At 41.2% G+C, this 13,227-nt stretch overlaps 2 protein-coding genes across 4 annotated transcripts in view; one reads left to right on the forward strand and one right to left on the reverse strand.

The window, feature by feature from the left end:
• The window catches only part of LOC124056516 (retinoic acid receptor gamma-A-like), a 40,650-nt gene extending 37,643 nt beyond the window's left edge, over positions 1 to 3,007 (forward strand). For all 3 annotated transcript variants that reach the window (XM_046384023.1, XM_046384022.1, XM_046384024.1), the window contains one exon: positions 194 to 3,007. In XM_046384023.1, coding sequence (XP_046239979.1) covers positions 194 to 489 — 296 coding nt within the window. In that variant the 3' untranslated portion in view covers positions 490 to 3,007. The remainder of the gene's footprint in view (positions 1 to 193) is intronic.
• A 12-nt stretch (positions 3,008 to 3,019) lies between these two features.
• Positions 3,020 to 10,344, reverse strand: LOC124056518 (calcium-binding and coiled-coil domain-containing protein 1-like). The gene is made up of 13 exons (XM_046384025.1): positions 10,196 to 10,344; positions 9,997 to 10,099; positions 9,138 to 9,340; positions 8,688 to 8,900; positions 8,417 to 8,565; positions 8,262 to 8,331; positions 7,744 to 7,998; positions 7,492 to 7,617; positions 6,000 to 6,083; positions 5,340 to 5,427; positions 5,083 to 5,249; positions 4,409 to 4,491; positions 3,020 to 4,057 (listed from the first exon to the last, which is right to left on the reverse strand). The coding sequence occupies exons 1-13, from the start codon at positions 10,325 to 10,327 to the stop codon at positions 4,030 to 4,032; spliced, it is 1,701 nt and encodes a 566-aa protein (XP_046239981.1). The 5' UTR covers positions 10,328 to 10,344; the 3' UTR covers positions 3,020 to 4,029.
• Positions 10,345 to 13,227: the final 2,883 nt, after the last annotated feature.

The following is a 13,227-nucleotide window of genomic DNA, read 5'->3' on the forward strand; positions in this document are numbered from 1 at the left end:
ATATATGAAGAACATGGCATGAAAAGGAATCATTTTTTCTAAACCGGAACAAGAGTTGTAGGCTAGTATAGTTACTCCTGTTAAAGGTGAAATATTGACATTGTGTGAGAGGCTTCCAGGACTCTTTCTAGACTTAATAGACATTATATAACTGTGTGTGTGTGTGTGTGTGTGTGTGTGTGTACACCTGTAGGTGCAGAAAGAGCCATCACACTGAAGACTGAGATCCCAGGACCCATGCCTCCACTTATCAGGGAGATGCTGGAGAACCCTGAGGCCTTCGAGGACAGCAGTGACTCAGTGGACAGTGCTGCAGCTGCTCCCCCTGCAATTCAAACCATTAAACAAGAGGAGAAGGCCACGTATGAGTCGAACGTTGAGGAGGAAGAGGAGGAGGAAGACGACGACTACTGGGATGAGGAGAAAGAGAGAGGAGGGGCAGATAGTGACTGGGAGCCAAGTGGAGAGGTGACTGGGAAAACACAGTGAGAGAGACACCGTGATGCTGCTTCCCTCTTCAGATCACTGAGCCTTCGCCCAGCAAGATCTCCTCCCAGAAACCTCACACAATTAGGCTCTTACACAACAATGATGTTGCTTACAGCGCATACAGTATTTACATATACTGTACATGCTGACCGAGAGGAAAATGTGTTAAACTCTGTAAAGGAAGCGGGAGAAGCTAAAGCACTAAATGTCATGAAAAAAAAAATCACTGTGCCAAAATGAAACTGTCTAAAACGTATTACAAAAGTGTTTCATCCACCAAAAGAGGAACGAGAGGTGGTGGACAGAAGAAAATGCACTCCTCCGCTATCTATAAGGGCTATGCTTTGTATAAAATTGATGGTAAAAATACATTGCAACAACAGAACTCTATGTGGTGTCCATCTGCCGCAAATGTCTTCTCAGAATTCCATTTATTACTATTCAGAGATATGCTACTTATTTTTTTATTGTACTTTTTTTTCTAAGCATGTAAACATTTCTGCTCATTCGTTATGCCTTTTTGTGGTACTCTTTGTTGCTTTTTTGTATATTTTTCATTCAGTCCTGCTCCCATTTGACCAGACGTGTGTGTGTGTGTGTGTGTGTGTGTGTGTGTGTGTTTAAAGCTTGTCTTTAATTTTATGCATTTCAGCTTTATTGGACACAATGAAAAGCAATAGCAAAGAGAGAGCAGGACTCAAGCCTCGCAACATGACAAGCACACGGTATGAAAACATCTAAAACATCTGAATGAGAATAAAAGGAGGAGAACTTGTAATTTCAACTCTGGTGCTTGTGATAAAAAAACCCCAAAAAATATTAACAAAGAATGCAAAACAAATGCAACAACATAACTCCGCCTCTCAACAAAAATACAGACTTACTGTCATTTAAAAAATACTCAGATGAAAGAATCTGCAGGGTGGATTTAGTGTCATCACACAATCTCAGGTTGATCGTATCAGGTTCACCTGTCAGCACAGTATTTCAAGAAAACTGTTGGTGTGAATGCTTCGATATAACTCCCCCTTTTTCAGCAAAAATTCTTTATACACCAAGGAATAGGGATGATCAAAAATCTAAGTTGTTGAGCGCGCTTGTATAAGCCCTCGGTACAGCAGCCAGACATAGGTAAGCCATAGCCTTTTAATATTGTAAGTACGAGAAAAGAATCATCCAGATTATTTCACAGAAAACCTCAGGTGTGTATGTGTGTGCGCTCAGTGTGTAACCAAAAGCACTTCCAATACACAGAGTGACGTTATAGAGATGTTATTGTCATCACCGCCAATAATCAGTTAAACATTTATCGAAAATTACTAGTTCTTTGAAAAATGTACATTGACAGGCTGTGTACCCTAACAAAAACTAAATGTTTTCACTCACCCGAAGACTTCTGGTGGACAGTGGGACAGCAACGTTGATTCAAGCTGATCAACAATCACATGATCAACTGTAACCGAGGCTGCAGCCGTCCGATATGACTGACAACTAAACGAGGGCTTGTTGCTGGCCTGCCCGCTGAAGCACAGGACGGTACTTCCGAATGGCGAGTGCTGTTTATAACGAGTGACGCAAAACATGGATTTTGTAAAATAAATCATTATTTGTTTTTCATTGAGGATTTACGGCTTTATGAGATGTACAAAATTGTCATTATTTGTGTAATGAAAGACAAGGTGGGTCTTACTGAACACCTTGATGAGCAGTAAGGGAAAAAAGATTCTCCATCAGCATCTTGTCCTTCGTGAAGCATCACAGCAGTACGGCTGCAACATTTGTTTTGATGTAGTTTATCGATATGAGGGATGCAGTGAGTTTCAGTGATGGAGCTACTGTGTGACTCCTGATAAAAAAGGACTGTGCTTATTGGTTGTCATAACAACATGACCGTTGTGGCAGCACACCAGCATATATGAAACTTAAACTGGTCTTAAATTGTTGTTTGTTTGTTTTCTATATGTTTTTTTAGACTGTTAAATTGTCATTTGTTGTATTCTAGGACAGAAACATCACAACCACGTGACTGAGGTCAGATTTTACCTCACTCTGTTTCTCTCTCTCTCTCTCACACACACAATATTTTGCACAGTCAACCAGTTGTACACACTATGTTGTTTAGTATTTAAAACAGTTTCTACAACACATAACCATGATATTCCATAATGAAGAGTTTTCCTGTTTGTGTTGTCGCTTTCTTAAACCTGTTTCTTTTCTTAAATTTGAACTGGTGCAATAGATAAGCCATGGAGGTCACAGTGGAGGTCATGTGAGTAAATTTAAACAATACCAAAGACAGCTACTACATCACATCTGAGCAAGACAAAACAGTAATTAATAAAACATTGTATTAAGCTCATTGATGTGAAATATATTCACTCTGTGTTGTGTGGCAGGTGAGATTTCACGATCTCCAAATTCCTTTTGAAGCTGGAACCATCTTATCTCTGTTACGTTTTATTGATGTTGTTTTTTAACTGATGTGTTACTTTTCATAAACAGGATCTATGTGGCGTGCAAATAACTTGTGTTCATGTTCAGGGATTCAGACATCTCATGAGTTTTATTTTAATTGGACGTGTACCAAAACACACACACACATTGACTGGGCTGATCTGTCCTTGTTTTTTACATTTTTTCTTTTTGCTTATTTGTTATTTGTTGTTGTCTTTCTTGAATTTTGATAAAGGCGCTTTTTTGTTCTCAGACCTTTCAGCGTCCAGGTGTCATCTTCTTTGCCTTCGCTTCTCACACACACCTTTACACTGAAATTCTCCGGATGGAAAGGCAACTTTTAGACTTTTGAAGCCTCTAGTTGTATGCTTTAAAAGAACAGTATGTCCGCACTGGAAGGCAGTATAAGAAGTCCCTTCAACATGTATTTATTATCGCATTTTATTAAAGAGAAAGTATCAAACATTAACCTTCATGTTCTTGCAGCCTGACTCTGTGCTCAACAATCTGCCCCAGAACATTTCACACTCGTCTGTGACACACACACACCCACGCTTTTTTTCAGGATTCACACTCACATGCAGAGCTTATGGACTGATGTGCCAGCAAAGCAAAATGTAGTGTACCAAATTCAAGCTAATCCTGGCAACATTTGACACTTTTCTGTACACGGTGGCAAAATATTCACATTTTTATCAGCTAAAAAGCTAGAAAATTACAAATTGCAAGTGAAGCCTAAAGCCGAAAGACATTCTTAGAAAATTGTTGTCATCTTGCTAAAGTCTCAAGGACAGCATGAAGATAAGAAGCATATGAAAAACTGTGTTAATAACACTTAATATCATAAAACCAGTATTACACTAATAAAATAAACAAACCACTTAAGACTTACAAAGACTTAAGACTTTTCTTTCAATACTATTAGGTAAAAGCACTCTAAATTATGACATTTTTGAAGGCCATTTTCTGTATGAACAGACACAAAAAAACACAAAACACAAAATGCTACTTGGTTTTCCTTTGACATACATGAACTTGCACTGTGGTGGGAGACGCGGGACTTGGCGTCCTTCATCCTCCTTTGGGTTACCACATGGGGGAGTCTGCCAGCTCACTGCAGAGAGAGAGACAGACGGTCTTAAAGATGGTGAGAAGGATAATAAAATCACACTACACTGGTCCCAGGTCTCATGCTGATGTACCACTTTCCTAACATCAAATTTAACTCATTTCAAATGTTTTAATTTAAACTTTTATTCTTACTCTCCCACGCTCTCTGTGACTCCACAAGACAAGAAAGCGGAACAGCAGCTTTTTATAAAACAATAAAAACCATTCTGCCATGCAGGGAGGAGGGTGTGAATGAAGTCCTCATATGACATTTAAGGAGAGGTGGTTCCTGTAATGGAGGAGAGCAGGGACACAAGGTTTTGCTCTGCGACTGGTAGAAAGTCAGCTTTGTCACCTCAGGATGGGGTCAGCAAGTTGTGGTAGGATCAGTCGCCTCCCTTCATCAGCTCTGTTCTCACCGTGTTGCTTCCTCATGTCCTGGTTGAACAGACAGAAGCAGAGATGGATCTAAACTGCAAGTTTATCTGTCGTTTGATCACACACGCATCCACAATATTTGTGTAGGGACTGGTAATCAAAATCCAACATCTAATATCTATGTCTGAAAGCCTAATCTGTAGTCTAGAACCTTGTGCATCCCTGATCTCTCACTGACAGAACGTTGTGAAACAAAGGCACAATCATGGGTTGCTTGAAAAATAACAAAAGAACACAGCGTTTTTGCATTGGCAGATGTTAAAAATATGTGATTTGACGTTTAAGAATTTCTTTATCCATATAATCTGCTGTGCATGAAGGAATAATTTTGTCTGACCATCTTTTAAGCCACCTGTGTTTCTCTGTGGTTCTGCAACTTTGGTGTTCCTGTTTCCTCTTTTAGACCTGACCCACTTAGAATAAATACATTGTCATGACCTCCTTCTACCAGTCAGCTCTAAACCAATGAAATCCCTCAAGGGAGCTTCAGGACTCAGTTGGGAAACAAGTCAAATATTTGCCCATTGAGGTCTACGGGAATGCAGGTGGTGTCAAACTTGGTTTAGCTTGCATGTGAATAGGATAGCATACCTGTGTGTCAGAGGCTGGCGTGCCTTCTTCGTCCTGGATGTGTGTCTCAGCAGGGATCTCAGCTCTGCTGGGCGATTCCAGGTGAGTGGACAGGAAAAGAAGTGAACTGATCGATCTGGGGGAGGGTAAGGAAGCCTCTTCCTCATCCTCAGAGGAAGAGCCGAGAGCTGTTTGAATCAGGACAAACTCGTCACTTTGGTACTCATTACGGCGCAGTGAAACAGAAGTGACGTGTACAAGGAGACTTCATCACTCACAGACACATGTGGGAATTTCTCCATTTGACTCGGATTCTGGCACAATCACCAACTTCTGCTCCAGCTGACGGGCGTAGCTCACCAGGTCCTGCAGTTCAATTTCACAGATTTGAAGAAAATGAAGAAGAAGAAGAACTGACTGACTGAGTAAATCTGAGTGGCTTTCACATTATAATGGCATTGTAATCCATTTTTTTTTGGAGTTTCTGAAGTTGTTTCTCTCTTTTTGTAAATTAAGGTATTGACTAAATATTGACTGTAATCAGTAACAAAAGACATATCTTGACTTATAAATTTCATGCTGTTTCATCTGAAACACCATAGCAACTTTTCAAATGAAATAAGTGGAGTAAAAAGTACAATCCTCTGAAATGTAGTGGATTATAAGAACTAAGTAGCAGAAAAAAAATGCTTAAGTATAAGTACCTTAAAATTGTATATAACTGTATTAGGTATTTGGGTAAATGAGTTTCTTTCCATCATTGACAGTAAATATGAGGCTAAAAATAAAAGAGATTAAGATTTTCTTTCATTGGAGGTAAGAGAAACAGCCCTATACCATAACATACACCTGAGTTCAATAATAAAGAGGTGTGTTTGAATATTTTTGTCTATGTACTGTATGGTATAAATCAGTATAATCTGATGTGGAATCCTTGCCTGTTTGTCTGCCTGCTGCTCCTCTGTCTCTTTCTGGGTTTTTCTCAGAATGGCCCTCAGCTCCTGCAGCTCTCTCAGCAGCACCTGCAGGGGGCAGCAGCATCATACTCAGACCCTCTAAACCATATGTGTCAAACTCACGGCCCGGCATGTAATTATATCCGGCCCGCGAGCTCATTTCATATAAATCTATTATTATTGTTACTAATGGGCCGCCAATATGAAGCGCTGATAACACACAAACTACAGATCCCATAATGCAGCGCAACTGCCGCCTTGCCTTACTATTGACTACCTGGAAACAACGTCAATCAAGTCGAGCTCTGTTGTCATATACAACCGAGGCTGTTGATTTTGTTGGCCTAGCTTGCTCTTTTATTATTATTTTCAACACAACAACAACGTCTCTACTTGCGCAGTTAGCGCACTGCTCCCTCCCTCCGCCCCTGGCTCGAAAGGGTGATGTAGCGGAGTGGAAAAACCGCAATGCATTGTGGGCTTTGCAGGCGACTGAAAAGTGTGTTTACGCCGGCTGCATGCGCGATGCTGCTCTTGCGTTCTGTTGTTTTGTTTCAACAAGTTAAAACATGGCGCCAACGTGCTGTGTCGTTAACTGCCACATGATCGCTTCGGTAAACCAACCGATCGGGTGAGTTTTTTTTTCATTTCCTACGTGCAAACAAAGCCAAGGACGTCGGATCTGTGAGCTAACGAGGAGACGCCGAATGGCCTGAGTTATCTCCTCATCTGCTACTAGCTCATATGGCAAACACCAGGCCTACACTTTACAAAGAAAGTTAATTAAACTATGCCTGATGGTGATAATAAATATTGTAGTTCACTAGCAATATGTGAAACTATATTCCAACTACTATAATTGAGCCATAAGAAGTCCTCTGTGAGATCATGTGCCATTTACTCAAGCAATAATGTCTGAACACTTCTTGTTTTAAAGTCTTTTCAGTATATTACAAACATTCTTGTGAGAAAAGCCCTTTTTTTCAAGGTTTCTAACTTGTTTTGACAGGAGATTTTATTATATATATATATAAATGAATTTTCTTCAATTAACCTTGTGTCATTGGTGATATATATATATATATATATTAATTTATTTTGGAATGATATTCCTGTCTGGTTTTATTCTGTATGTTTAAAAATGTGTTCAACGTGTTCACAATCTAAAGTGTGCAACTGAGTTTGACACCCTTGCTCTAAACACATCTGACCTGGCTTGTCCTCTTTCCTGCTGCTGATCATGTGATAATGAGAGGAAATGTTTACTCACTGTTCATGGAAGCCTGTCTATTTGTGCCTGTATGTGAGTTCTAAAAGAACTGTGCTGAACTCTGGCACCGTTCTGCGGTTTCCATAAGTGTAATCTGAGCGTCTGATGCTGCAGATTTGTGGCACGCGAGCGGTTATATTTAGGGCTAAATGTGTTTGTGTGTTGTTGAATAATAGTGATTGCAGTGTACTTTGATATACTAACTCGATTGCAGTCTCGCTCAGTCCCAAGCTCTGCTTCTAGTTTCTCCCTCTCCGTCCTCTCCTCCTGGAGCCACTCCTCGGTCCTCTGCACCTCACAGTTCCATTCTTGCAATTTCTTTTTATCAGCCTGTATAAAATAATAATAATAATAGCAATTTAAAAAAAAACAAAACCCTGAAAAGTAAATTTACAACTAAGGCAGGTAGACACATAGGTAGAGCATGTGCAGCTACAAGCCCTGCAGCATCCTCACTTCTGCTGCATGTTTGTATGTTTCTCTTTCAATGGCCCAGTTGGCACGTTCCTCCCTGAGAACCAGGTTCTCCTCAGACAGCTGCAGGGTCAGCTGGGCCACTTGAAGCCGGGCTTGGTGCAGCTTGGTGTGGGTGTGGCCCTGATGGGTGCCCAGCTCCCTCAGCTCCCGGCGCAGGCTTTCGACTAAATGCTCACCGGCCTCCAGACGCTGCTGCAGGCCTTGTACCTCCACTAGAGCTGCCTCGTTCTCCGCCTGAAGAGCGACCGGAGATGTACAGAAACGGCAAACGAAATGGCAAAGATGATATAAGGGAGACAAACTTTTCAGCCTTTCCTATTCTGGCTTAATGTAGCCACAAGAAGGAAAAGGAAAGTTATTGTAATAAAGGTGTTGAGATGACACCTAACCACTTAAATCTGTGCTAATAGTTGAGTTGGAGGACTTTACGGGGTTCCTCTGTATCCCCTCTGTAAACAAGCTCTCTGCGCTTTTACACAAGAAGAGGAAGTAATTACCTGCAGAGACTTTCTCTTTTCCTCATCGTGTTTCATTTGACTGGACATTTTCTTCAGTCTCTCCTTCAGCCTGCAGGACAAAAGAAAAACAGTTGTTTTAGGCCCAGGAGTAGATTACAGAATAAATACTGCTAGCATATATCTCAAACACTTTCCTTTCCAGTTCCGTGTTTCCTTCCTTCTCCCTGTCATTCAGGACCTTGATGTGCTCCTCGAGGTCTTTGATTCGCTGCTGACTTTCAGCTTTTTCAGCTGTAAGTTTACTGAGTTCAGAGGTCAGGTTTTCCTGACTGTATGTGACATCCTTTTAATGTTGTGGAGAGAAGAAAAAGGGGTTACAGCTGCTTTTTCATTTTTAACAACATATCAGTGAAACTGAGAACATTTGAGAGGCTGAAGGGAGATGGCTACATGGCCTGTCTGTACCTTGTGTTTCCCCTCCATCTTCTTCAGCGTCTCATAGTTTTGTCTTATGTTGTCTCTGAGCTCTGAGATCTCCTCTTTCATTGCTTCCTTTTCAAGCTCCCACTCCATCCTTGCTTTTTCGCTGCTCTCCTTCTCTTTCTCTGTCTCCTTTTTCGTAACATCCAGGGCCTGCTGTATCTCTGCTTGTTTTTTTAAGCATTCCTCCAGCCGACTCTGTCCGCAACAGAGGCAGGGAGGACGGGGGAGGTTATTTATTGTTTACATTGACGCTTTAAAATAGAAGATATCAAAACATTTTACACGCAGAGAAGAAATTGTCATGTTAGCGGTTCTGCCCAGTTGATTAATGTAGTGTGGAGTCATTGCACCAGCTCTTATTATGACTATGAAAGGAAAGGTAACCTATCAGGAACAGTTCCATGCAATGCAGAGGCTTTTTTAAATTCCCACCTGCAGCAGGTGAGCCCTGGGGACGACGAGCAGCAGCTCCTCCTCTCCGTCCTCCTCGTCTCGCTCCTCTTTCAGGGTCTCCAGCTCCTCCAGAGGCTTGGGAGCGCAGAAGGTGAAGGGGCGACTACGGGCACACACCTGTCCCATCCTATCCAAATATACGAACTCATACTCCACAGCACTGGGGTGGGGCAGGTAGGACGCTATGTCAGGTAGACACAAAAATGTCCAGCATGTATGACAGATTGAAGCAAAATAAGTACAAAAAATGGAAGTGATGAAACAGAACAAACTTTGAATTACCCCTCAGCTACCCACCCAGGTGAGCTTTAATTTGATCACAGTGGTCAAACTAAGTCACAGTCAGTGCTGGCAGTCGTGTTAGCGAGTTTCTTCCGGCAACTTAACAGCAGCACAAAATCTTAGTTTTTGCTGATTTCTACTGGTTAAACTTGTAATCCACAGTGATGTGGCTGTGTACTCCAGGATGTGTCAGTACACTGTGACATCACTGCTGGGTGTTACCACAGATGCATTTTTTGGGTGATTATATTTTGGATTGTTAATTTTGGTTGTAACCACTAACTTAAGCCATTAAATAAGTAGAGTGTAAAGTGCATATTATTGACATATTATTTGGTAAAAAGTAGCAGACAGTTTGAGAAACACTCAAAACTGCAGTGCAGTACTTGAGTGAATGTACTCAGTTACCTTCCATCATTACAACAGAGCATCTAACCATCAGTGATGCTGCGTGTGGTCAGAGACGTTTTCCACCTGACGCAGCAGCAAAACTCTGCATTTTAACTTGATGTTAGGGTGTCATCGTATTCTGTCGAATTTCTGACCAAATTCTTACCCTGAAAATTTACACAGCAGTTGACACCGGTGCCCTCAGTGTAGCCCTCAGGAACAAGAGCCCATGAATATGTGTGATACTGTTTCACTGAAGACCAGCCCACCTGTGACGTGATAACAAACCATAAAACATAAAACTGAGACGCTGAACTTATTTCTCTGATGTGACAACTGGATGGCGCTACAGGGGGCGAATCTACCTCAAAGATCCCTATCCAGTCACTGCTGCTCCACTGATGGTCAGGGGTCAGACTGTAGTGGCACTCCACTCTGGTTTGGGGGAAGTAAAGTTGCCCCACATTTCGAAACACCACCGCAGGCTGTTTATCCATGGGAATAGAAAGCTGTGCTGTTTAGGAAGAAAGCAGACGTGGATCCAGTGTAATGTACTCCAGTTTCATTCCAGAGGAGAACAGCTGATGAAAGGTGATAGCAGAGTCAGTTCAGAAATGTGGCCTGGTCATAACAGCAGTGTCCTATGGTCCCATAATATGTTTATAAACAACAAGCTCATTTACCTACTGAGCACTGAGTTTAGACCTTGTAATCTGTGATAAAACGGAGCTGTTGAGAGGACTGTTTGTAGCTCTGCACTGTATACTTGTGAGAGTAGGTATCCTTTTTTATTATTTTACCATTAAAAATGATTAACGGTCAGCCTACATTACAAGTGATATCAAATTCTTATTGTAATTTTTAGATTTAGTTATTAATCACATAAGATAGCCAACCAATAGCTTTGGTTTGTTTGTTTGTTTCCAGTACCGAAACTGTTTTCTTCTTTCTTTTTCCAGTCCTTATATTTCATTTGTAAAAGCCACAAAACTGACATCATAACCTCAGTCATAAATACACAGAATTCATGTGACAGTTGACATTATGTGATAGCCGCTCTTAAATGTGTGCCATTATTTAAAAAAATGCAGAATTAAAAACGAAACAGATATTTAGCTCTAACAGAGAAATCTTTCCTTTTGCTTTTACTCTTAAGTGCTGTAATTAATTAAGAATTCATGGCTTTTAAGAACTATTGTGATGTTAACATTTTCTTACCTTATTCTGCTGAGAAATGAATGTGATGTCTTTTCTGCCACCTGATGAAGGACAGAGCTGTGCATCAGTCTGTAGACAGTGATGAGCAGTCCTGTCAGGTGCAAGAGTTTCACAACATCCCCTGAGCCATGTGAACCACCATGTAAAATTAGTGATGCTGGGTGACTCATGGGAGATGGAGTTCAGGAGCGCGCAGGTCGTGAGCAGGCACAGTAGTGCTGCACACTTCAACTCCCATCACAGGATGGGCTGAGAGGATACAGGATCTGCTGCTGGTAGTTATTGCTCTCTCTCGTGTTTGGGGGTGTTGAACTCACTGTCCTGAAGTCAGTGTAAGACATAAAAAACAAACAGCAGTTTTCCAATTTGAATACAACCTACAAGTACAAATATTCTCCAAGCTTGACTCTTGTTTGCGTGGTATAATGGAGATTGCGCAAGAATAGTGGTCCTGCTTGTGAACGCTTGATGGCAGTGTAGTTTTAGCACAATCCCACAGTGAGTGAGTGAGTGAGTGATATTTTGGTGTGTTTAGGGATTCACGAAAGTACGCCCAAAATCAAACGGGATTATTGTGGCAGATGATTAGACAGATATACACGTGGCATGAGTGTGGTAAAAGTGTACATGAATGCAGGTCTGTTGGGTGGTGAATACTGGAATGCCGAGCAGCGGACAGGACATTGTGTCGGTGATAGTGGTGTAAAAAGTTGTAAACAGTTGTAAACATCTCCTGTCCCACTAACTTCACTGCATAACGCCTCACCCTCTCAGGGACCTCTGCCACAAATACCAGAGAATATCCTGCTCTCCATGTGGTGCTGATGCAAAACGTGGCTTAAGTTCCCGCTTGCACTTGTAGGTAAGCAATAGCTTCTGCTTTCAAAAGGTCTTCACTCATTCTGTTCTCTGTTGTCAAAGTCTGTGGTTTTCTCAGCTCCAACATGTAGATTGAGAAACTGCAGCTTTTGGCTAAGGGCTGAAAGTGCTGTTGGTTGTACCAGCCAGACAGACGCCAGCATACTATTTAGTCAAATTTATGTCAAATGCAAAATGGCACAAAACAAACAAACAAACCCACCAGTATGAAAGTCAGCATTTCTGACCATTCTGACCCACAATCCTTTGCACAGGGGATGATTCGTCAAACAGACTGAGCCTTACTTAGCATGTTAGCATGCTAATGTTTAGCACATTTCAGTAACATGCTAACACATTACCATCTTAACATTCTAGATGTTTGCCTTAGTCACAGACAACAAGAAGAGAGAGGGAGGCAGTTTCTGTTTGTATGTATTCTTTACTTTCAAGGCCTTTTTAACTTTAACTTAACTCAAAAGGATTTCAAGGCCCCATGTTGCAAACCTGCTTAGTTGTCAGTAAGCATTCATATTGTGTCGGCGAGAACCAGATGAAGACTGGAGAGCTGGATTCTGGATGGGCTGTTGCTCAGTGTTGGTAAGGACACACACAAAGACGACATCCTTCTGAGCTTTCTAATAAAATCAAATTACTTCCTTTTGCTCCTCCACTGCCTCTTTTGGTAAACAAATTGATGAGATCTGTGTACCAAACCAGCAGTGAGCAAATACCTCTGCTAAGAACTTTTTTTCCCCCACAAAACTGTTGGTGTTTTGAATGATGGAGAACTAGATGGTGTTAAAGCTAGTCTAAGTCTGGTGCTGACAAGTGGGCTGAGGTTTTTCCTCATTACTCACACGTTTATGCACACAATCTCAATTCTAATCCAGAAACAACTAACCCAGACGGGCTGAAACAGCTAGAGGCTCTAAGTCTTTGTTAGACTTTGTTGGTCTAGTATGGATTAGTCACAGCAAAGGAGATCATCCTTAAGGTCTGCGATGAAGAGAAACCTGGATCACACAGTCCTCCAGTAATTTATTATGGAGGAAACCCAATAGTGACAGGGAAAAGCAAGTAAGTTTAAACACATTTGGTGATCCTTCCTTGTAAATTTCAGATTAACATTTTCATGTATATGTATTATTTATTTTTTTTTTCAAATCACAATGCAATTGTACAAATGGATGAAACCTATGAAGGAGGGCACACTAACTGTTTTCTTCCCTCCTCTGACATGTGAAGTGAGGAGTGGGAATGTTTTGTTAGTGAACCGTAGTAAGTAAAATAAACGAGACAATTATCTCCTTGTCCCTGG

This window comes from Scatophagus argus, chromosome 3 (assembly GCF_020382885.2).
Source record: "Scatophagus argus isolate fScaArg1 chromosome 3, fScaArg1.pri, whole genome shotgun sequence".
Taxonomy (NCBI): domain Eukaryota; kingdom Metazoa; phylum Chordata; class Actinopteri; family Scatophagidae; genus Scatophagus; species Scatophagus argus.